The sequence below is a fragment of the Tachypleus tridentatus genome, chromosome 7 (genome assembly GCF_004210375.1).
Source record: "Tachypleus tridentatus isolate NWPU-2018 chromosome 7, ASM421037v1, whole genome shotgun sequence".
NCBI classification, from domain to species: Eukaryota; Metazoa; Arthropoda; class Merostomata; order Xiphosura; family Limulidae; genus Tachypleus; species Tachypleus tridentatus.
In genome coordinates this window covers 4,291,193-4,314,986 of record NC_134831.1, presented here as the reverse complement: position 1 = coordinate 4,314,986, position 23,794 = coordinate 4,291,193, and the positions used below count along the sequence as shown (strand labels likewise).

The 23,794-nt window shown below is 37.7% G+C and overlaps 1 protein-coding gene across 1 annotated transcript; it reads right to left on the bottom strand.

Moving 5' to 3' along the window:
* Positions 1 to 1,532: 1,532 nt before the first annotated feature.
* On the bottom strand, positions 1,533 to 19,406 carry LOC143255026 (uncharacterized). Its single transcript, XM_076510040.1, has 2 exons — positions 19,018 to 19,406; positions 1,533 to 4,026 (listed from the first exon to the last, which is right to left on the bottom strand). The coding sequence occupies exons 1-2, from the start codon at positions 19,130 to 19,132 to the stop codon at positions 1,625 to 1,627; spliced, it is 2,517 nt and encodes an 838-aa protein (XP_076366155.1). The 5' UTR covers positions 19,133 to 19,406; the 3' UTR covers positions 1,533 to 1,624.
* Between the last annotated feature and the right edge of the window lie 4,388 nt (positions 19,407 to 23,794).

Here is a 23,794-nt window from a genome sequence, read left to right as displayed (position 1 = left end):
TGAATCCCCGTCACACCAAACATGCTTGCTCTTTCAGCCGTGAGAGGCATTATAAAATGATAGCCAATCCCACTATTCGTTAGTAAAAGAGTAGTTCAAGAATTGTCGGTGGGTGGTGATGACTAGCTGCCTTCCCTCTACTCTTACACTGCGGTAAGTCTACGGATTTATAATACTAAAGTCAGGGGTTCGATTCCCCTCGGTGGACTCAGAAAATAGCCCAATGAGGCTTTGCTATAACAAAAACACACATATATAAACACACACTGCTAAATTAAGGTCAGCTAAACAGATAGCCCTTGTGTGGCTTTGCTCGAAATTAAAAAACAAACAATTCTCCCACTGACGAAAACCTTATAACTTTAAACCTACATACCTAAAAGTCACCTATTGGTATGATTTTATTTTTTGGACGAATATATATCGTGGAAAGAACATTGTTACAACCAGATGTATCCATAAGTATATGTTTAATGTTTAAATGTTGTATATAACAGATTTTGTGTTCGTAATTTTTTTTTAATTACTTAAAGATCAAAACAGATAGACGTTGAATAACCGAAACCACTGGAAGGATCAGTGTTTGTTCACTTCTAGTGATTATCTGTGATGATTCAGCATTTCGTGTTCTAAACACTTAAATAAAGATTTACCTATTCTCTCGGTGAAATTATTGAGAATAGCTCCATTTAAGTACGATTTTTATAAACATTGGTGTCTTCAGGTGAATGTTGTTATATTTTGCTAATGCGTTACTTTTCTATATTGAAAACTTACAACAGGTGAAACGTTCTAGATTAGATTTAGTTTGTTTCTTACGAAACAAGAGGTGTGTGTACAAAGTTCACAACATAATAAGTTGCAATATGAGTCTGTTCTTCACATTTTATTACTCATGCCATGTTGGTCTATTTAATTAAATCATAATAAAAATCATGGCCAGGTGGTTAAAGGCACTCGACTGGTAATCTGAGGGTCCCGGGTTTGAATCCCCGTCATATCAAATGTGCTTGCCCTTTCAGCCGTGGAGGCGTTATAATGTGACGGTCAATTCCACTATTCGTTGGTAAAAGAGTAGCCCAAGAGTTGGCGGTGGGTAGTGATGACAAGCTGCCTTCCCTCTAGTCTTACACCGCTGAATTAGGGACGGCTAGCGCAGATAGCCCTCGTGTAGCTTTGCGCGAAACTTCAAAACAAACCATAATAAAAATAAATATTGAGTCAAACAACATTACAACGTTATTAGAAAACGTCACTTTTTTAAACAAATGTGTAACATTAAATATGTTTATAACTACAAACTTTTTAGAATATAGCAGCTAATAAAGGGGGACAGTAGGTGACTTGAATATAACAAATAGATTTCCAAACATTAAGACTAAAATATACCCAAATGTCTGTTTTGGTGTTGTTGTTTTTTAACTTCTGTAAATTAGATTTAAAAGACTTCTACAATCAGCTGGTATGCGAACTTTCTTTGAAGATATAGGGAGAAAATTATATGAAATATTTTGCCACAAAAACTCCATAACTTATGCTCCTCTGGCTTTAATAGTGACTACATTATTTCACTAATAACGTAAATGGCAGATAAATCAACTTAAACAAATACATTTACTGTGACTTAAAGCCTTTTTCTTCCTGTTTGCCACCTTCGACAAAGAGAAATACCAAAACAGAAAACAGCACATATACATATTGCTACTGCCACGCCTATAACCCACCAATAGTAAGGGAAGGCGATTTTTTCAGCATAGCACAGACTGGTAGCTTCATCGGATGCCACGCCCCCAGTGTCATAAAACTCAAGAACTGGACAGTTGGGGACACCATTACACACGAGTTCTTTCTTTAGACACGCCATAGTGGGTGCACAGAGGAATTCACATTCCTTGTCCAAAGACACCAAGGAATCGGAACTTAAAGATGGCTGAAGCATCTTCAGTTGAGTGTAGACAAGACTGAAGCTACTATTAGAAGCATCTGTTGTACGGAATTCCACGATTACTTTTCCAGCTTTTATATTCCCGTTTTCAATAACTAGATTACGATCCATACTTCCAGAACTATCTTCACAGAAATAAACACTGCCCACTGAAAGGTAATTGGTGCTGCAGTTACCGGGAAGGTACAGGTTTTGTGCAACAAAAGATACGTCCATTCCATGAAACACCGGTACTGACCATCGACAGTAAAGAAGACCTGGTTTCTTGGGCCCAGACATGACAGCAGGAAAGTCTACCTCGCCCTGAAGTTCCAGCTCCATTTGCTCTGGTCCACATTGAGATTCTTCAGTATACCCGTACTCAATCTGTAAGTATGGCTCATTGTCGATCAAACTCGAAAACTCTTGTTTTGAAGGTCTAGTGAAATTCGCTACAAGAAGAAGGCGAGGCCCTGGAGAAGTTAGCCTGAAAGTTGAAAGCTTGTCAACTTCACAGAAACAGAAACTATCTTCTTCTGGTAAGAGGGAGTGTATCGAAATCCAACTATGACCATTGCCTCGGCAACTGTCACAACCGGATTTGAAAAAGCCAAGTATGGTTATTACTACTCTCCCCTGTGAAATGCTGTTGGCTATAAACGTGTAATTGCACACAATCGAATCCCCTTCTTTAATTGACAGTAAATCATTTTTGCCAACGGAAATAACGTCAGATTTTTTGGAATCATCTGAAAACACCTGATTACAAGAAGGATTGGAGAAAATTCCATTTTGTGACGCCTTTGTTTGCTTTTTCACGCGAAATTTGTAACTCAGTGAAGAACCTTCTAAAGAGCCTGTTTTCCCAATGAATTCAACGAACATCACAGGGCCACTGCTTTCGTAAACCCTCTGTGATTCTTCAGTCTGTGGTCGATTCATGTCACAGAGCTTAACAATAATGTATCTGGGGTCAGCTTCATAATGGTCATACATTTTAAGTGAATCTTCACATAGCGTAACCCTCTCAATCCTATACCACAAAAAGTCCAAAGCAATAATTTCGTCCTCGTCAACTCTGAACTTGTATGTGCACGTAGTGTTCTCAGGATACCATGACCTGAGGCTAGAGAAAAGATAGCCATCACTTTCCTCAAGATATTTCTCTACAATACAGCTGCCATTTTTTAGCTCTAGTGGTTCAGAATTATCATTGTCGTATATCTCATAAGCCTTAAAATGAAATCCTGTGTTCAACAGTGGACCAGCTGGAGATGTATTGAAGCGTACAAGCAGCACTGAACTAGATCCAATTATGTTGGACCTTAGGCGACCTCTTCCACACAAGGTGACAATCACGGGATGTGAAACACTTGGACCATCATGAATACGAACGTAGTCAAAAGGACACTCTTCTGCAGTAGTTGTAACGGGTCTTGGAAAGCAATACAAGAGACTATCACAACCTTGCCCATCTACGTCAAATTTCTGGAGTTCCAAGCCGATTACGCCTTTTGGAACACTAAGATGGTATTCACACTGAAGACTTGGAGGATAAACTCCAGGATAACCAGGAGACTGGACATAACATCGATCAGAGGAAGAACAGTCTTTAAAGACACGTTCGCAGTACGTGTCAGGAACTGGTTGTCCCCTCCGGTGAGGGTAGACATAAGGATACTGTCCATAGCGTTCTAGAACTTCACTCTGACGCTCAACGTTAGCCATGAACTGTAAAAACATTCCTTCATTGTACGTGTCCACATGAAACACGATCTTAACATAAGGTGTTTCGGAAATGAACGTCTTTGGTGAGTCGATCTCGCCACAAAAGAACCCTGGAGCATTTTTGTTGGTGGTGTTGCTGTCTCTAAATCCATCTATAATTTGCAAGTAACCCCCTAAACACTGACGACGGTCAGTGCTTGTTTCACCCACGCGCATCCTAATAAATTTTACAAATATAACCCAGTCATCTCGTGCAGGTCGTACTCTGATTTCGTAATTACAGTGTAGAGAGCGTCCCCGATTCCTGTCTGTAACAGGTGGGTTGGAGATGGACTGGTGAATGTCAACTGTTTTGTTACATCGGTCCTCGTCTTCTGCAAGAAAAGAAAACTATATACATGTCGATTTCACTCCTTGCAACAGTAAAACTATTTTGTACAGTTATATGATATGGATAATAATGATAAAATATTAATACTTGATTTTCATTATTTAAAGAAGCTAAAAAGATATTTGAATAAAACAAAAGTTAGATTCATCTTATTACAATTCGACAGTAATTTTACTTCACCCGGATGTCATGGTTTTCTATCTCTTTGCGCTGATTGTTGCAACATAAATTCTAAAAACTTTATGTTCAAAAAGTTCATTGTTAAAGACAATGTATTTTTGTTAGAAACCAGTTCAGTCCAAACTAACAAGAAATTGAGTATTTCATTAAACTATTAGTATAATTCATTTTAAAGCAAAAGATAATATCAATTATAGAAATGCGTTGATCATAATTTTTATTAAAGTAAAACGGGATACCAATTACAGGTGACCAATTAGTAGCAGAGGCTCAAATCTTGGACCTGCAATCACAACCCGGCACTTTAATAATTAGATTACTTCAAGCATAAACACAAACAATGAATTGTAAATACGAGGTACAGATTTAAAAACACTTACAAAGAGGGGAAGAGGAACACGATAAAACTGCTTATACTAAATAAAAGGTGAAACATATTAAATTAAGTAAAATAAAAAAGTAAACTTCTATGGAATCATTACTACTAATACTGACACACAAGGTCATAACTTCTAGATATTCCTTTTTTAAAGTTGTCTTTAACTTGAGAAACGCATTAAAGCAAGTAAGCCCTATAGCCGTAGTGATCAGTAATAAATAGTGACACTTCACTGAAATTCCCATAAAATAAACTTGTAATATTGCACGCGACATGTACTGAAATGACCCCAAACTCTACCGTAATAACCCTAAAGTTCAGTGTAATGACCTCAAACTCAACTGCAACGACCCCGGCCCGGCATGACCAGGCGGTTAGGGCGCTTGACTCTCAATTTGAGGGTCGCGGATTCAAATTCGCGTCATACCAAACATGTTCGCTCTTCCAGCCATGGGTGTGTTATAATGAACCCATCAATCCCACTATTCGTTGGTAAAAGAGTAGCCCAAGAGTTGGCTAGGTCATTACCACCTACCGCCTACTCTTTGGCTACTCTTTTACCAACGAATAGTGGGATTGGTCGTCACTCTATAACGTCTCCCACGACTGAAATCGGAGGCATGTTTGGTGTAATAAGGATTCGAACCTGCGACCCTCATATTGATTGTCGAGTGCCTCCTTATCACGCAGAATTTAAAACAAGCAAACAAAAACGATATTTAAATTATTTAAAATATGTTTTATTAAAGTTTTGTTAATGGTAGTTATCATAAATGTATTGTTATCCTTAAGTTATAACGAATTAAATACGTATGTGAATAATAGATTTATAACGTATCATTTTAGTTGGATTTTCAATAAAAATCTTGCCGTTTGTTCTAATTTCCCTCTAAAACACTCGTACGACGTGATTGTAAAGTTAACGTAGTTATCATAAATGTATATTCATTCTTAAATGGCCTTCTGGCGACTCATTGATAAATATGAGAGCCACTCACAATAAAAATTGGCTTTCGACACCCGCGGAAGGCATAGCATACTTGTAATCTGAGAGTTGCGGGTTCGAATCCCCATCACACCAAACATACTCGCCCTTTCAGCCGTGGATGCGTTATAAAGTGACGGTCAATCCCACTATTCGTTGGTAAAAAAGTAGCCCAAGAGTTGGCGGTGAGTGGTGATGACTAGCGGCCTTCCCTCTAGTCTTAAACTACTAAATTAAGTATGGCTAGCGCAGATAGCCCTCGCGTAGCTTTGCGCGAAATTCAAAAACAAAAAACATGATCCAAATATGACTGAGAGGGTAAAAAAATACGAATAAGTGTTTTTTGCTTTCGTTGTTTTCATAAAGCAAAGACGTTTTGCTACCACAACTCAGACACCGGTTAAATCTCTAATATATTAAATTCACCATAGAAATATATTACAATAAGTACCACTAAATAACGACCAACACGCGGTAATGTGTCGTGTGGCAAGAATAATCTATAGGACACACCATGTGTTATTAATGTGAGTGATAGTTTAGAGAGTTTCCATCTTCTGAATCTTTGACTGTGGTAATCAGAACTGTCACATATTTTCAGTAGACGATCCTACTGGACCTACTTCAATGTAATCCATTAAGAAATATCTGAAATATAACATCTCCAATTTTGGTTGAGTTTCTTTCTGTTTTTGTTTTCTTTGCACGAAAAATATGGAAATTTTATTTCATAGAAAAAACATACTTATATTTTATGGATTCTTTTCAAATTTAATAAACTGATATGTCTTTATAACTTACAATAAGGAGTTTCATTTTGGTATAAATATAAGTAACATGTGCAAACATATTCAACAAAAAACCATTCAAATTTAATGAAACTTTCTGCGTACACCTACGCAAATCTTTTCGTGAGACATCGGTCTAACATTTTTACAACAGTTTCTTGTAAGAGTACAAGTGGGCTGTTTTCAGTTGTTTTGTTTTTTGTCATTGGGATTAACCCTTTGAACACTGCAATGGCCTGTATGACCAACGTCGCAAACATTTGTACTCGTTACGGTTCACGTACTGCTAATTTCTAATATGTATCTCAAAACGGCTAATATGAGTATCAACACTTTTATTGGTAAGCAGAGAACAACGTTTCAACCTTCCTAGGTCATCTTCAGAACGACAAGGTTTGTTTGTTTGTTTTGAATTTCGCGCAAAGCTACTCAGGGACTATCTGCGCTAGCTGTCCCTAATTTAGCAGTATAAGACTAGAGGGAAGGCAGCTAGTCATCACCACCCACCGCCAACTCTTGGGCTACTCTTTTACCAATGAATAGTGGAATTGACCGTCACATTATAACGCCCCCACGACTGAAACGAAGGTTCGCGACAATAAGAAACTAGAAAAATTAAGGTGCCAACAACAAAAAAAAAGACGCCAACACGACGAACCACCAACAAACCTCGTAATTAACTTATCCGACCGAAAATTAAGCAATGAAGAAACACATCTACTCAACAAAGGACTCAACTTCGCAGTAAACCCAAAAATATTCCATCCATCGAAATGAAAGCCTGCCTGGAAGACCTAGCTAGAAGACTGGTAATCCACTCTATACAAACTGAAAACACCAACAAAACAATGGAAAATAACTACCAGAAAGAAAACAACAATTCCACCGACAACTAATAACCTATCTTTCCAGGTAGAACTGAAAACATATATTTCCCCAAAACACCTCAAAACAGTATCTTAAACAACCTTTCAAAGAATTTTCACGCAAAACTATCAACATAATTTCACAGAAAAGAAAACTAAAACACAACCTCACACAAAAAATATTTATTCCATAAACAACTTAAAACAAGACAACAGTATAAAAATGATAAAAGTAGATGAAGGCAGTGCTATAGTTATAATGAACACAAATGAATACATTCAAAAAATGAAAAACATCTTATCAAATACAAACAAATTTAAGCTAATAAACACAAATCTATCAAAAACACATGAAAACTGATTAAACAAAATACTACTACAAATGAAAAAACCAACACAATCTTAGAAAATATTTATTCTTATCTCCGAAAGACCGACTCACCCACACTACAACAATACTGCACCCCTAAAACCTCACAAACCCGATTGTCCACTACGACCCATAATATCGACATTGAATCATTTAACTACAATCTCGGTAAATATATAAAAGGGCATTTTCTAAATATGTAACATCAGCCGGCTCCTTTTTCAAAGACTCTTTTAACTTTAAATATATTCTTAATCAACTAAATCATAAAACCTTAATGGTCAGTTTTGATGTAATCTCCTTCTTCACAGAAGTCTCAACAAGTGAAGCCTGCAAGATAGCTTTAGTACTTTATATCCAAGACCCCTACCCATTGATACAGCAACCAATTAGCAACCCTTAAAGAATTCGTTACCACTAAAACTAACTTTATGTTCAATAACCGAAACTACCTTCAAATAAATGGCCTAAGTATGAGAAATCCCGTGTCACCAGTTCTAGCCAACATTTTTATGACACAGACTGAATATCAAGCGATCAATTCAGCCTTACACCCACCACTATGCTGGTACAGGTATGTTGATGATACAATTACTAGATTCACATCTACAGAATACACACTTAGTTTTTTAACCACGTTAACTCTATACACTCAAATACTAAGTTCACCTGTGAACAGGAAAAGACTAACCATATAGCATTTCTTAACCTCCAGATCGCTAGAACTGATACACAATTCAAAACAGAAATCCACACAAAAATCACCCATACTGAATTGTACATTCCCTGGGACTCAGCATATGAAACAAAGCAGACACTCAACATATTAAGAAGCCAAATAAACACAGCCACAAAACTATGTTCACCCCATAAAATTAATGATGAAATTAACAAAATAAAACAACGCTTCACCAACATCAACAAATTTCCTCAAAAACCGTGGAAAAAATTATACGCACACACCTGGACCAACAACATACAAAGAAAAATAAATCCCAAGATACAACAAGCTACAAAACCTTACACTGCTGCATACCATATGTTCCCGACATCAGCGAAAAATAACCAACATTTGGAAAAAGCTTTTAACAAAACACAACATTCCAGTAAACACCAAATGTATTCAAAAAACCAGGTACAAAACTAAAGTCCATGCTTAACACAACATAACCATAGAAAACTCCCAGATACTAGTTAGGGAAACAAATATAAACAAACGCAAAATCAAAGAAACCCTACTTATATAACAACTAAAACCAAAAATTAAACCAATAAAAAGGAACACCTATACAAATTAATAACCTAACATGCAACTGCAACGCCCCCTACAGTTCCGTACCCGTTTATACTTTCGTCCCTAAGACATGTCCGACAATGATTAGTTGCAAACTCTCTTTGCTAACCTGAAGATGACCTAGAAGGGTCGAAACGTTGTTCTCTGCTTATCAATAAAAGTGTTAATATCCATACCAGCCGTTCTGATATACATTTTTAATTCAAGTGGGTTTCTCGTCATCAAAAATAATTTCTAATATATTAAGTGAAAATTACAAAATTTGGTAGACTTTAGCAAACATTACAAAATTTTTGCACAAGAAAACCAGATTTTATGATGAAGTACATTTAATGCTTTAACAGGCAGTTCTGATAAGGTCAAACACGTCTGATTTATTAGCAGCTAAACTATAACGTGAAATGACGTGCTGATACACAAGTACTGCTTAGGCCGAGACAACTAAATGAACAGTTTCTAGCTCAAGTTTTAAAAATAATCATAGAGGTGGAAGGTTATTATTGATTATTTATTGTCAAATTTTAAGCAAATATTTACTAAATTTTATAAAATTTTCATAATTAAAGAGTGTTTAGCGTCACGTGATATTAACTTAAGCAATTAGCGTACATAGTGATGTTTGATACCGCAGTGCATGCAGGTGATGACAAGAAACTATTAACTTATATTCCATGGCATTACTATAAAGTAAATCTGGTCCGAATAATAGGGTTGCGATTCTAAAGCTAATGTTAGTTACTATCGAGTGTCACTTCCTTACTAGCTGTGGTTTGTTGGTGTCTATTGACAAAAAGTCATTATATCTAATCAGAAACACCTTCGATTTGAAAAAAAGTGGGGTTGAAAAGAATTAAACGTGCAACTTGAAAGAATGAAATCAAAATTGGCGCCAAAACTGGTACTACATTTACAGCAGTTATAAGAAGAATTCTACAGCTTGGCCACGTATTTCATATCTACAAGAGATATTTCAAAACGTTCCAAATCAATATTATCTGATATCGCTATTGTTCAACACAATTCAGAAGGATCAGTTAGTATGAGTGAGTAAAGTAGAACTAAAGCACCACACATACAGCACACAGTTCACCATTATGAGAAAACTAGTGTTGTTTTTGTTAGTATGAGTGAGTAAAGTAGAACTAAAGCACCACACATACAACACACAGTCCACCATTATGAGAAGCCTAATGTTGTTTTTGTTAGTATGAGCGAGTAAAATAGAACTAAAGCACCACACATATAGCACACAGTCCACCATTATGAGAAAACTAGTGTTGTTTTTGTTAGTATGAGTGAGTAAAGTAGAACTAAAGCACCACACATACAGCACACAGTCCACCATTATGAGAAGCCTAATGTTGTTTTTGTTAGTATGAGCGAGTAAAGTAGAACTAAAGCACCACACATACAGCACACAGTCCACCATTATGAGAAAACTAGTGTTGTTTTTGTTAGTATGAGTGAGTAAAGTAGAACTAAAGCACCACACATACAGCACACAATCCACCATTATGAGAAGCCTAGTGTTGTTTTTGTTAGTATGAGTGAGTAAAGTAGAACTAAAGCACCACACATACAGCACACAGTCCACCGTTATGAAAAGCCTAGTGTTGTTTTTGTTGTATTTTTGTGTGTTCTTTTTCGATTTGTCTCTGCCAGTGATTAGTGATGAGAGGTAGAATTCCTTAAACTGGTATAAACTGGTGACAGGTATTGAATCAAATGACAAATCGGGTTTCAAGCTTGTTTCTAGGTGCGATTCTTGCCTTGTTAACATCACGATTATCATTGGATCTAATTCATGTTTGTCTGTCTGTCTCTCTGTATATTTATCTCTCTGTTGTTAATATAAATTGTCCAGTTGAATTCAAGGATTCATTAATCTCACCTTGAGTGACACTTCTATTATCAGAACAGATGAATAGATAACAAGTTAAGCCTGATACATAGATACAGATACGACAGCATAGATCGTCATAACAGATCCGAAGATGGCTAACACTTATACAACCGTCCAAAATAGTTTATTAACTGATAGTTTGCAATAAAGTACAAAGCTACACAAGGGGCTATGTATGCTTTGCTTACCACGGGTATCAAAACCCTGTTTATAGAGGTGTGATTCTGTGAAATACGGGGTGTATCACTGGGGGGCACCAAAATAATATCCGCGTAACAAAATTATTTTCATATTATTTTCTTTTCATTAAATCGCACTTTAATAGTAATAATAATAATGGAATAATAATTTGCTTTAGTAAAGTCCTAAGTTGGTATTTTGAACTTAAATTTTAGATTTTCTGCATTTATTAAAAACAAAACAAAAAAACTGTCTGTTTGAAAAATGCTATTTTGCATCTGTGATGTACATGAAATTCACTCTACAAACTTGATTTCACACTTTTTTTAAAGCAAAACTAGGTAATGGGCTCTTTGCATTGAACCCGGGATTGTAGCGTTACAAGCCTCTACACTTACCGCTGACCCGTCAAGAAGACACATCTTCGTTCAAAAAAATTAATTCATTCTTAATATTCGCATTTATGTTTTGCTCGAACAAAATTGTTATCATTAAAGTTGTTAAACTGGGGAAACGGAAGTACTGACTTATGATTTGGTTTGTTTGTTTTGAATTTCGCGCAAAGCTACACGAACCCGAGACCCTCGGATTACAAGTCGAGTGCCTTAATCACCTGGACGTGCTGGACTGACTGATTTATGAATTTTAAAAGTTCCACGCAACCACGATTTTTGTGTGTTTTCTTCTCAATTTACCAAACGTTGCAGAATATGAGCGCAAGAAATAAAATTGTAAAGTTAGGTAATGTGTCATTGACCAAAACATCATAGCTTTACACAAGGATCTACCGTTAGTAGAACTCATATACCCAGAAGCATAATTTATGATCGATACCAAAAACATGACCTTTCCAGTGGCTCGGCGGTAATTCTGTAAGCTTGGGCACAACAGAGATAGCCCATTGTATAGCTTTACGCTTAACAACAAACAAACCCGGAACCGTATCAGTGACGCTCTATCTAATCTTGGTTTGTCACCTTCTACTACTACAACTTCTGCAGAACCACATTGGCCGTTTTGATGACAGCCTTGTTAATTCACGTTCTTTTGTTTTCAAATTTTACTTACTTCCCTCCCCTCTTCCGTCCACCTACTTCTCTTCTTTGACGTGTTACCCCTGTTCATTCATTTACTTCGTTGTTGTCTTCCCTCTCCCGTCCACCTACTTCCCTTCTCTGACGTGTTACCCCTGTTCATTCATTTACTTCGTTGTTGTCTTCCCTCTCCCGTCCACCTACTTCCCTTCTCTGACGTGTTACCCCTGTTCGTTCATTTATTTCGTTGTTGTCTCCCCTCTCCTGTCCACCTACTTTCGTTGTTGTCTCTCTGTCTGACGTGTTACCGCTGTTCGTTCATTTATTTCGTTGTTGTCTCCCCTCTCCCGTCCACCTACTTCCCTTCTCTGACGTGTTACCTCTGTTCATTCATTTACTTCGTTGCTGTCTCCCCTCTCCCGTCCACCTACTTCCCTTCTCTGACGTGCTACCCCTGTTCGTTCATTTATTTCTTTGTTATCCCTGAAAGCTGGAATAACGCCAGTTCTTCTTCTATAGTCCACGTGTTGTTTATCCTCTTACTTATCTAAAATAAATAATTTTACTCAAAATATATTGTCTGTAACTGTACGTTGTTATTGTTTATCTTACTATTACTTTGAACAATAAAAACAATTCGGGACGTGAAAATGTATGGTGTTGTCTATGTTTAGTGCATACTTAATTCTTTCTTAACTTATATTTACCTATATTTTCCTACAGAAACGACGAGGATTCCCTCCCCACACAAAATACATATATTTAAAATGGTGATTGGCAATACTGGCTTCATCAATAAAGAGGGGGTCAGCAAAAATTCCTTCTCTGTTTCTTATACCTGTTCTTTGGGTTTGTCCAAGGTTTCCTGGAGAATAACAAGAATTCTCTAACTGCTACGTCCCCCTGGCCAAGTGGTTAGAGCACTCGACTCGTAATCTGAGGGTCGCGAGTCCGAATCCCGTCACACCAAACATTCTCGCCCTTTCAACCGTGGAGGCGTTATAAAGTGATGGTCAATCCCACAGTTAGTTGGTAAAAGAGTAGCCCAAGAGTTGGCAGTGGGTGGTGATGACTAGCTGCCTTCCCTTTAATCTTACATTGCAAAATTAGGGACCGCTACCGCAGATAGCTCTCGTGTAGCTTTACGCAAAATTCAAACAACAAACAAATCCCCCAGTAGTTCACAGTAAAATCACGTAGCTACCATGTGTTTTTTGTTATAACTGGCGAACCGACCGTCACCAAACCAGGCATACATCATTAGAGTTCCCCTAGAAGTCGATATTCAGATTTTATTTCCGTTTACCACCCTACTCACCCTGGAAGTACTGTACATCTTTCGTGTGTGCTGTACTTGTATTTCATATATTAACTGTATATAAGTCAATTTCAATAGTTGTGGTCAGTATTACAATTTCAAATCCATCCCTCGATAGATAAATTTAAACATCAGATAGAGGCAGGATGATTAAAACGTTTCAGACCTGAGACACGTCGTTGTACCGGACAAGATTAATGGATTGGTTTTGGCACGAGCGAACTTAGCCACTTTTTTCTCCTTTTCAAAAATATTGGTGCATTTTCTATTCCTAACGAAACAACATGTTTTAACCGTTGCCACAAAAACGCAAACTTTGAGACCGAGCGATGGTCAAATCTCACTATTCAATCGAACAAGCGTAGCTCAAGAACTGTCAGCATATTTCATTAACTAGTTGCCTTTCCCACCATAATTCAAAAGTGGCTTTGCAAAAATAGCCCTTGACTAGAATCGCGCACAAATTTAAAAACAAACTAATGACGGTTTATAATACAACCAAGAGGTTGACGAAACCTGACCCTCCTGGGTATATAACATAAATACCCAAATAACTATGAGAGAGAGAGAATGTACAACTACTGAAATTTTACATAGATACGCTAAGAAAATAAATCTAGTATTGTGTAAGTGTGAGAAGTACAACCAGAAAAAAAAAAACTATATCAATTAAACAAAACCTCAGCAACTTGGAATCAAACAACATCATTAGCGCGGACCTCATGGAGACATCATGCGGTGTAAACAGAAGGTTTAATCAGTGAAAATGTACCAAAAATCAATTTACAGGAAAAACACACTAAACATACAATCTGCAAACATCTGATACTATAATAATAATAACAACAACAGAGCCAAAATCTACTGTTCGTAGGGAAAGACGTTGTTTGTTGTTAAGCGCAAAGCTACACAAAGAGCAATCCGTATATACTCACCTATATTGTAGACGTTCCTTCTCTTTTTATTATGAAAAATAATCTTAGTAACTAATTATAACGAGGTAGACATGTTATTTACAAAACAACAAGATACTTGGTTGTTCAGAGATGAGGTATCCAAACGCAGTTTGTAGCGTTGTCAGTACGCAGACATGCCGCTGCGCCACTGAAAGACGACTGCGCGTTAAGAAAATATATATATTTATTTATTCGCTTTGTCTTTGCAAACATTTCATAGAACGATAATTAAGTCTAAATTACCAACGATTTATAAAAATATCAAATGTTCAAATTCGATTTAAATACGTTGAATCAAAGACGCTTTTCGTTTCATTTTTACCCACTTTTCTTCCTTTTTGAAACATAGAAAAATACAATTCATTTGGTGTGAAAAGAGTTTAAGCGTTTCGAAACAACACCTATTTAGCAAATTACGAAAATGATGAAACATTTGCAGTGACAACCACAGTTGTCGGAAATCGTTGTTCTTCGGCTGAATCATTTCTGGTCTCTACACCATGTATGACTGGTTCTGTGTTCAATTCATTTTAGATCAACAACTAATACACTACCGTGAACACGCTAACAGCTATCTCTGTATTCAGATAAAAGTAATAACTCACCGCATTGTCTTCAGAACGGAAACCCAAAACGACCACTTAGCGGAAATGGTTTTATTTTCCAATTTTCATCCAGTTGATAAAAGAATAATTTTCTCATTACTCAGTCCAGTCGAGAGATCTAGAATACCGAAAACATATACGTCTCTAGACACATATGGACCATAAAAACATAGCGTGCAGGCTGTTGTTCTAGCCACGAACAAGGAGCCCGTAAATAAGGAACCTTAGTGGTGATTGATCACCTTAGCCATCATACTGACGTTTCATTAATTAGGTGTTATCGGACCTGGAAATTCATGGTAAAGTCTACCATCACCCTTTATCAAAGCTGAACTTCACCCTGAAGACTAGTATCAAAGATACAGTGCTCGTTCCTTCCTGCATCTTGTTTGGTTAGGGTTAATACACATATAGATATTCATGTTACACTAATACATCAAGTAAAAATAACAATGTGGTTCGTTTATTACTTCTGATCCCCCCAAGGATCATATCTTACTTGTACACGATGCGTCGTGTTCTCTATGGAAAGGTAAATATACCGCAGCCCCATCCACTCTCAAATATAAATCTAACTTTTCCCTTTACTTGATTTGAATTTTCGCACAAAGCTACACGAGGACTATCTGCGCTAGTCATCCCTAATTTAGCAGCGTAATACTAGAGGGAAGGCAGCTAGTCATCACTATCCACCATCAATTCTTGGACTACTCTTTTACCAACGAATAGTGGGATTGACCGTAACATTATAACGTTCCCAAGACTGAAAGAGCAGCATGTTTGGTTTGACGAGGATTCGAACCCGTCAGATTATGAGTCGAGCGTCTTAACCACTTGCCCATGCTGGGCTTAGAACCCTATATGCCTTCAGTTTTCTTTTCTTAAGATTAATGCATAAATTATTTAAAAAACATTATATATAAATCTATAAGACCTTTCATTGTTATATCTAGACGTGCTTGTACGCGCGTATGTGCGTAATATTGAATGTTTCACTTCCAACTGAACATCGAAAAAAAATTTTTAACTTTTATCTTACCTTTTTTATCATATGTAAGCGTTCCCATTACTCTTATTATATAGTTACATTGTAAATGGTTTGGTAGAGCTTCGTTATATTTGAAATCGATCATTATAAGTCAAAATGATGCATACTATGAAGCGATTTCGATAAAATTGCAATGCATGAATATATACCTTACTACTGCCTTGAATACACTGCTGGCCAAAATCTCATGGCCAATGAACATAGACTCAAACAATTATTTGAGTAGAGCTTCGAAAGATGAAAATAAGAAAAGGAAAAATAAAAGTAAAAACATTTTTAGCATTTAGTAGGGAAAATATAAACAATATGAAATTAGCCTAAATACTAGCTGGTACTGAAACGAAGCGTTAATCGGTAAACACGTAACGCAATTTAGTCACTTGTGTTCAAGCATTAGTGTTGTCAACATCTTCCATTGGCATCTCCTGTGTTACATTGAGTAAAAACATGGCAAAGGATAAAAAGTTGACAGAGTGTGAACGTGGCAGAATTGTCGAGCTGCAAAAGCAAGGTCTCTCTCAACGTGCCATCGCTGGTGAGATTGGGCGTAGTAAAATGCTGTTGCAAATTTCTTAAAAGACCCTGAGTGAGGAATACGGAACGAGAATTTCAAGTGGTCGGCCCAAGAAAATTTCGCCGGCGTTAAGCAGGAGGATTCGACGGCAAGACACCAGCCGATCGTCGAACCAGATAAAGGCCCTTACGGACCCATAATGCAGCTCAAGAACAATAAGACGGCATTTACGAGAGAAAGGCTTTAAAAACTGTAAACATCTTCAAAAGCCACGCCTCCTTCCACACCACGAAACAGCTCGGTTAAACTTTGCTGAGAAACACCAAACATGAAACGTAGAAAAGTGGACAAAGGTTTTGTTCTCTGATGAGAAAACACTTAATCTGGATGGTCCAGATGGCTTCCAACGTTACTGGCATGATAAGGATATCCCTCAGGAGACACTTCTACACGACACAGTGGAGGAGGTTTCATCATGATCTGTGGTGCTTTTTCCTTCCATGGAACAAGGGAGCTTCAAGTTATACAGGGGCGTAAAACAGCAGCTGGCTACATTAGCATGTTGGAGAGAGCTTCCTTATTGATTGACGGCCCTCGCTTGTGTGGAACTGACTGGATATTTCAGCAGGACAACGCTGCAATTCACAATGCCCGCAGGAGAAAGGACTTTTTCATGGCTAATAACATGATTCTTTTGGATCATCCAGCGTGTTCGCCCGAACTGAACCCTATTGAAAATGTTTGGGGGTGGATGACAAGGAAAGTCTATAGAAATGGACGTCAATTCCAAACAGCGCATGATCTTCGTGAAGCCATCTTCACCACTTGGAATAACATTCCAGCCAGCCTTCTTCAAACGCTTATGTCGACCATGCCAAAGCGAATTTTTGAAGTTATTCGCAATGACGGCCGTGCAGCTCACTACTGAGACCTCTTGTTGAGCATTTCCTACCCTGTTTAGGACTTCTTTTTGGTATGGTCTTAAAATTTTGACCAGCTAGTATTTAGGCTAATTGAATAGTTTTCACATTTTCCCTATTAAATGCTAAGAAAGTTTTTTTTTTTTTTTCCCTTTTCTTATTTTCATCTTTCGAAGCTCTACTCAAATAAGTGGTCGAGTTTAACAACGCAAAATGTATATTTTTTCTTTACGTTAATTAGCCTTAAGATTTTGGCCAGCAGTATATATATTTATTAAGATGTGCTATATATTATAAAACGCGCATTTCTAATGTTTTCTATATAAAACGTGTATATAAGTAAATTAACACTTAACTGACCCTGGCTTCAATGTTTTATCTGTGAAATGAACAGGATCGAACTTTCATTTTCATTCATTAGGTCTATTAACATATTTTCCAAACTTCAAACTTAAATATTGGACAAGACATTACTGTAAAAAGACTATGTGGAGATTTTCGAAGAAGGTTTTCTCGGAATCATGAGTTTCAAAGGTACAGCGTGTTAAAACGATGATGAAACTTCGCCACGTTTTTACATTTCATGTCGCCATGTCCACTTATGCTCTTCCTGGCAACCGAGCAAATTGGCAATATCCCTATACGGTAGTTTCCATTATCAAAGGCTCCATCATAAATCTGTCATGTACAAAGCACATCCCTCCTCTCCACAAGCTTTTTATAAGCCATCTAGTGAACGAGAGCGCTCGTTTCAACGATCCGATCACATAAAAATTTATAGGCGCTGTGTTTGGTAATTTAACCGCTATTTTTTATACACATCAATACTCGTCCTAATCTTCAGCTCCTTGAGATATTCAGAGGTTGAACACCTATGTCGTGGAAGTCTCCATGTCACTTTTCCAGATAGAGGGCCTTTATTACATTGCATATTGTTACCTGAGGCGGCTTTTAAATTCATCTTTGTGTTCATAGATTTTCACCTGTTATTAAACAACGCAATTTTCTTACCAAGTTGGGTTTGACTTTCCTTTTTTTTTTTCCAATGCCATTAATTAAATGTAACATATAACACTGTCTTGGAAATTCTAAATCCGTGATCTAAACACGTTTTCATGATTTGATTATATAAATACTTCGCGCCGCAAGTGGTTGTTACATTTTCGATAGCATCATACTATGTAAGTAACCCAAAAAAAAAATGTCAAAATATAGTTCTGATACATTCCATTCCACTAGGATGTTATTTTGACTGTGGGCACTTAAATACAACCACATCAGCCCTCCAAAAGAAAAAAAGAACTATGGTCCAAACCACTAATGTTGCTTTAATTCCTAAGAAATAGTTAATGTTTTGTTTTTGTTGTTGTTGTTTTTGAAAAAGGAAATAAAATAGTGAAAGGTTTAGGTAATAAACGTTTCCACGAAATATTTCAGCTGGATAGATAGATAGATAGATCTGAATTTTCTGAGAAGTTGTGAGATGGAATATTTTCGGAAATGCGTTTAATGCGTGTTTATGAATAAATCATGAGTATATACGCTCCGTGTCATACACAAAAACAATTACTTGCTGGTTCGTCCATCTTTTAAGAATACTGCATGAGTTGTGAACAACATATAAACTATCTTACCGTTTCTGTACCTGACGTCGGCCCCCATACAACAAACCAGTAGAATTCCCAGCCATAGGTGGTTCAGCGTGAGAAGGGAGATCGAAGCTTTCTTCAAAAAGCTGCTGACATCCATGTTTTCCTTCCCGCGTTGTAATCGCTACCAGCCGAATTACGGTGGCTCGATTCAGTGCGTTCCAACATCAACAGCTGTACGTACTTTCAGTTACAAAGTAACTAAGCTCGTTTTCCTTCCCGCGATTTTCTCCCCTGCAAAATTCCTCATTCTGTTACAAAAGAGGCAGTTGGCGTGTCAGTATAAACAGCGCAGGGTTTTATTCCTTCCTGAACTAGTCGATCAGGATGGGGAGAACTCAGAAAATGTCTTCCTATTAGTTTACTTTGTTTCTGAAAGATGGCGCCCCAGTACGGAATAACAAGCATAATTCGACGCTAAAAGACATATTTTTCAGACGCCGTGAGGGGAAGTTAAAGCTTTAACATATTCACGACGCAAAATGTACGCAACTATTCAGTGACTGAATTTCACAACACATCCTCGCAATAAACGAACTTAATTAGTACTTTTTTACTGTCGTTGTTTTAGAAAACTATATCTTTGTGGCGCTCAGGGTAAGCAACTTAAACACCAAAATTCGGAGTTTAATTCCCACAGTGAGCACGGTGTAAATAACCCGTTCCCTAATTCTTCGCTTCACGACTAAAAATAAAATAAACAAAATTCGAAAACCAATTTATTGTTTAAAATTGCAGAAATCAAGCTTAATAACTTTACACAGCGTAAAAGTTCATGGCACCCAGTAGCACCGCGATATTTATACGGACTGATACCGTTGCAAACTGGGTTTCGATACTCGTGGCGGACAGAGCACCCTATACTTTTGTATAGTTTGTGCTGAATAACAAACAACAGCATAGAGTTTGTAACATGGAACCAATTGTATTAAATTTATTTAAAATATAATTTAAAAAAAATCTCAATGCTTTTATATCATTTGGTAATTTATTATATCTAAGACTTTCAATTTAATCCAACGTGCATGTATTACAAAATGAAAATTAATATTCATATATTTTAACAACACATTATCATGTAGTTTACAGCTAATCTCGTTGATTAATGATGAGTTTTGATAAAAATAATGTTTGCGCATCTAAGCTAAGAGTTAACTAATGGCCAGGTGGGTTAAGGCGTTCGACTCGTAATCCGAAGGTCCTAATGGCCAGGTGGGTTAAGGCGTTCGACTCGTAATCCGAGGGTCCCGGATTCGATTCCCCGTCACCCCAAACATGCTCGCCCTTTCAGCCGTGGGGACGTTATAATGTGACGCTCAATCCCACTATTCATTGGTAAAAAGAGTATCCCAAGAGTTGGCGGTGGGTGGTGATGACTAGCTGTCTTCCCTCTAGTCTTACACTACTAAATTAGGAACGGCTAGTGCAGATAGCCCTCATGTAGCTTTGCACGAAATTCAAAACAAACCAAGCCAGTTACTTCCGCTCAGATTTTGCAACAGGAATTTATCAGTCATTATGGGTTGTCGTTTTGCACGTGATTAAATTTAAGAGGTTTACAAGACCATTCTTACCCTTCGATATTAATTGAGCAAGAAGAATCACTTATTTATTTCAAACGCGTATATTATTGTTTATGTCTCCTGTTGAAAATGTCTGGTAATAAATGTCAGTTCAAAAAGCGGTAGGCCACACAAGCTCACAGAACGGGACCGCCGAGTGCTGAAGCGGGTGAAAATCGTCTGTCCATAGTTACAACACTCGCTACCGAGTTCCAAACTGCCTCTGGAAGCAAAGTCAGTACAAGAACTGTTCGTCGGGTGCTTCATGAAATGGGTTTCTATGGCCGAGCAGCCGCACACAAGACTTACAGTTGTCTGGGACAGCTCTAGCAGGGCAGAAATTTGACGAACTGACTTGTTGTAAAGGTGACATCCTATGACACTGCCACGTTGAAAGTCACCGAGCTCTTCAGTACAGACCCATTCTAGTACCAATGTTTGTCTATAGAGATTGTTTGGCTGTATGCTTGATTCTATGCACCTGTTAGCAATGGGTGTGGCTGAAATAGCCGAACCCACTAATTAGAAGGGGTCCCACATACTTTTGGCCAAGTAGTGTATAAACATATACTGTACTAGATCTAAAGACAATAAGCTCAGCAATGTTATTCTTTTAAAGATTCCATTTTTCTCTGTTTACTGAGTTATGACCGAATGAGCATGTTTCCCTCCCCTCTCTTCATCCACTACTCAATATTTTTGGATCAGAACCCCTACCCTTCGAATGGAGGCCCAGCATGGTCAGGTGGGTTAAGGCGTTTGACTCTTAATCTGATGGTCGCGGGTTCGAATCCCCGTCACACCAAACATGCTCGCCCTTTCAGCCGTGGGGACGTTATAAAGTTACAGTCAATCCCACTATTCTTAGTAAAATAGTAGTCCAAGAAATGGCGGTGGGTGGTGATGACTAGCTGCCTTCCCTGAAACTTACCGTTGAACTACCAGACTCAATAATAAATAATATGAACAATGTTTCTTCTTAACCAAGTTAATGGTTATTTATTTTTGCAATAATATACTCTTCAAATAAAGAAACGCAAAAGGTATATTTTTTTTATTTTAAAGAGAAATATATGTAATAACGTTACAAGCTCAAAGTATGTGATGTTACACGTGTTAAGTCACTGATTGCTTGACCAAAATGACAATAAAAGTTGTGCACTTTGAAAACGGAGGAAAACATCGGATTTTTCGCCAAAACGCATGCGTGTCCAATAAATTTGTTTGAGAGATCTGCATGTTCTGCAAGTGCAACATGTGCAAAATCCCTATAAAAGTGACGGGTTCTCGGTTTCCATACCTCAGTGTTAAGCCACCGACACGCAATACAGTTACGCCAAGACTGACTGAAGCACAACGCAACAACGCCAGATGTTGCCAGAGCTGTGAATGTCCACCCAAGCACCATCACAAGGCTATGGAATCGTCACCAACAACATGGATCAACTCGTGACCGTCCACGACCTGGCAGACCTCGTGTGACCACGCCCGCACAAGATCGCAACATCCGTTTACGTCACCTTCGGGATAAGACCACCACTGCGACGTCTACTGCCTCAACCATACCAGGGCTGCGTAGGATTTCCGATCAGACCGTACGCAACCATCGACGAGATTCTTAGGCCCCATGTGCAACCCATCATGGTGAACGTCAACGACGTTTTTCAACATGACAACGCCCGTCCTCACACAGCCCGACTCACCACTGTATTCTTGAGACACCACAACATCAACGTTCTTCCCTGGCCCTCAAGATCACCAGATTTAAACCCCATCGAACATCTTTGGGACGAGTTGGACCGACGTCTGCAACGGCGACAACCTCAACCGCAAACTCTACCTCAGCTTGCAGCAGCTTTGCAGACTGAGTGGACAGCCATTCCACAGGATGTGATTCGTCATCTAATCGCTTCCATGGGCAGGAGATGCCAAGCAGTTATTGATGCTCACGGGGAACATACTCGTTATTGACGTTGAGTGACGTTAAACTTCACCTAGTGAGCGTGGACTTCGCCTTTGCAGACTTTGGATGTTCAGCAGTGAATGTGCAAAGTTTCACACGTCATACAGAACTACCCGGAATAAACTTGTTAACAATTTGTCTCATACTTTGCCTTTTGCGTTTCTTTTTTTGAAGAGTATATTATTTGTTATAATAATTGTGACGGTACGAACGCTGGCGAAGAATGATTATAACTAATTAATCATAATCATGCTTCGCCAACTTAGAATGGTGTTCATACAATAACAGTTCTGTTGTAATAAATGGCTTACATAATGCTCCAATCACTGTTATATTGTTATATTCTAGTCGGCCTGGTGAGCTTTGCATTGAGCGAAACGCGTCGTCAGCTTTGGATATTGAGAGAGTAGTGTCAAGAAAATACTATTACACATTATTTTGAAAAACCCTAAGGGACTCAACAATGAATGCGGTGATTTAAAAAGGCCTAAAAGTTTCATTAATTTATTATGCTCTGTATGTACAGGATCAGTGAAAAATATAACGATTCATAACACAGTGTTATCATTATGTTTATTGGGCATGCAGGTTTATGATAAAATGCATACTATGTATGAAAATAATGCATTTAAAATAAATAGAATTTTTTTTACGGAACAGTTTCTCCTTTTCTTTCATCATTTATCCTCTCCTTTATCAATAAGTACCCTTTAGGCCAACGCTCTGGAATACGATTTAAAGTTTATGTTCTACATTACTCAGACTTTAAAGAATATATTTTCCTTAGATATGGTCCTAAAATCTGGAAATTTTGAAGCTATATTTCTGTTACAAAATAAATATGCATCTCATGTGTAAACAATCGTTTCATCTCTATCGCTCGCTTCGAATACTTTCCATCCGAGCACGACGACATTGAGATGTTTTCCTGAACAAGCTCACTGAACTCAAAGTAAAGTTGTTAAGCGTGTTCAGCTCCCAAAGGACTTTACTGTCGCATAAAGCCTTCCATCCAATCATTATTTTCTACAAACTACTCGATTTTCTTTTTGTGTTTTTAAGGTAACACTGAATAGTGCTTAGAACAGTTTAAGAGAGTCTACTTACACTTTGGCAGACGATATTATCAGATATTCTTGAACACTTAGAATTTAATATCCCTCTATCGAAAGCAAAGTAAATTAAGATTTAGAAATTTCATACATACAAAATGTACTGCTTAGTAAATAAAGCGTCT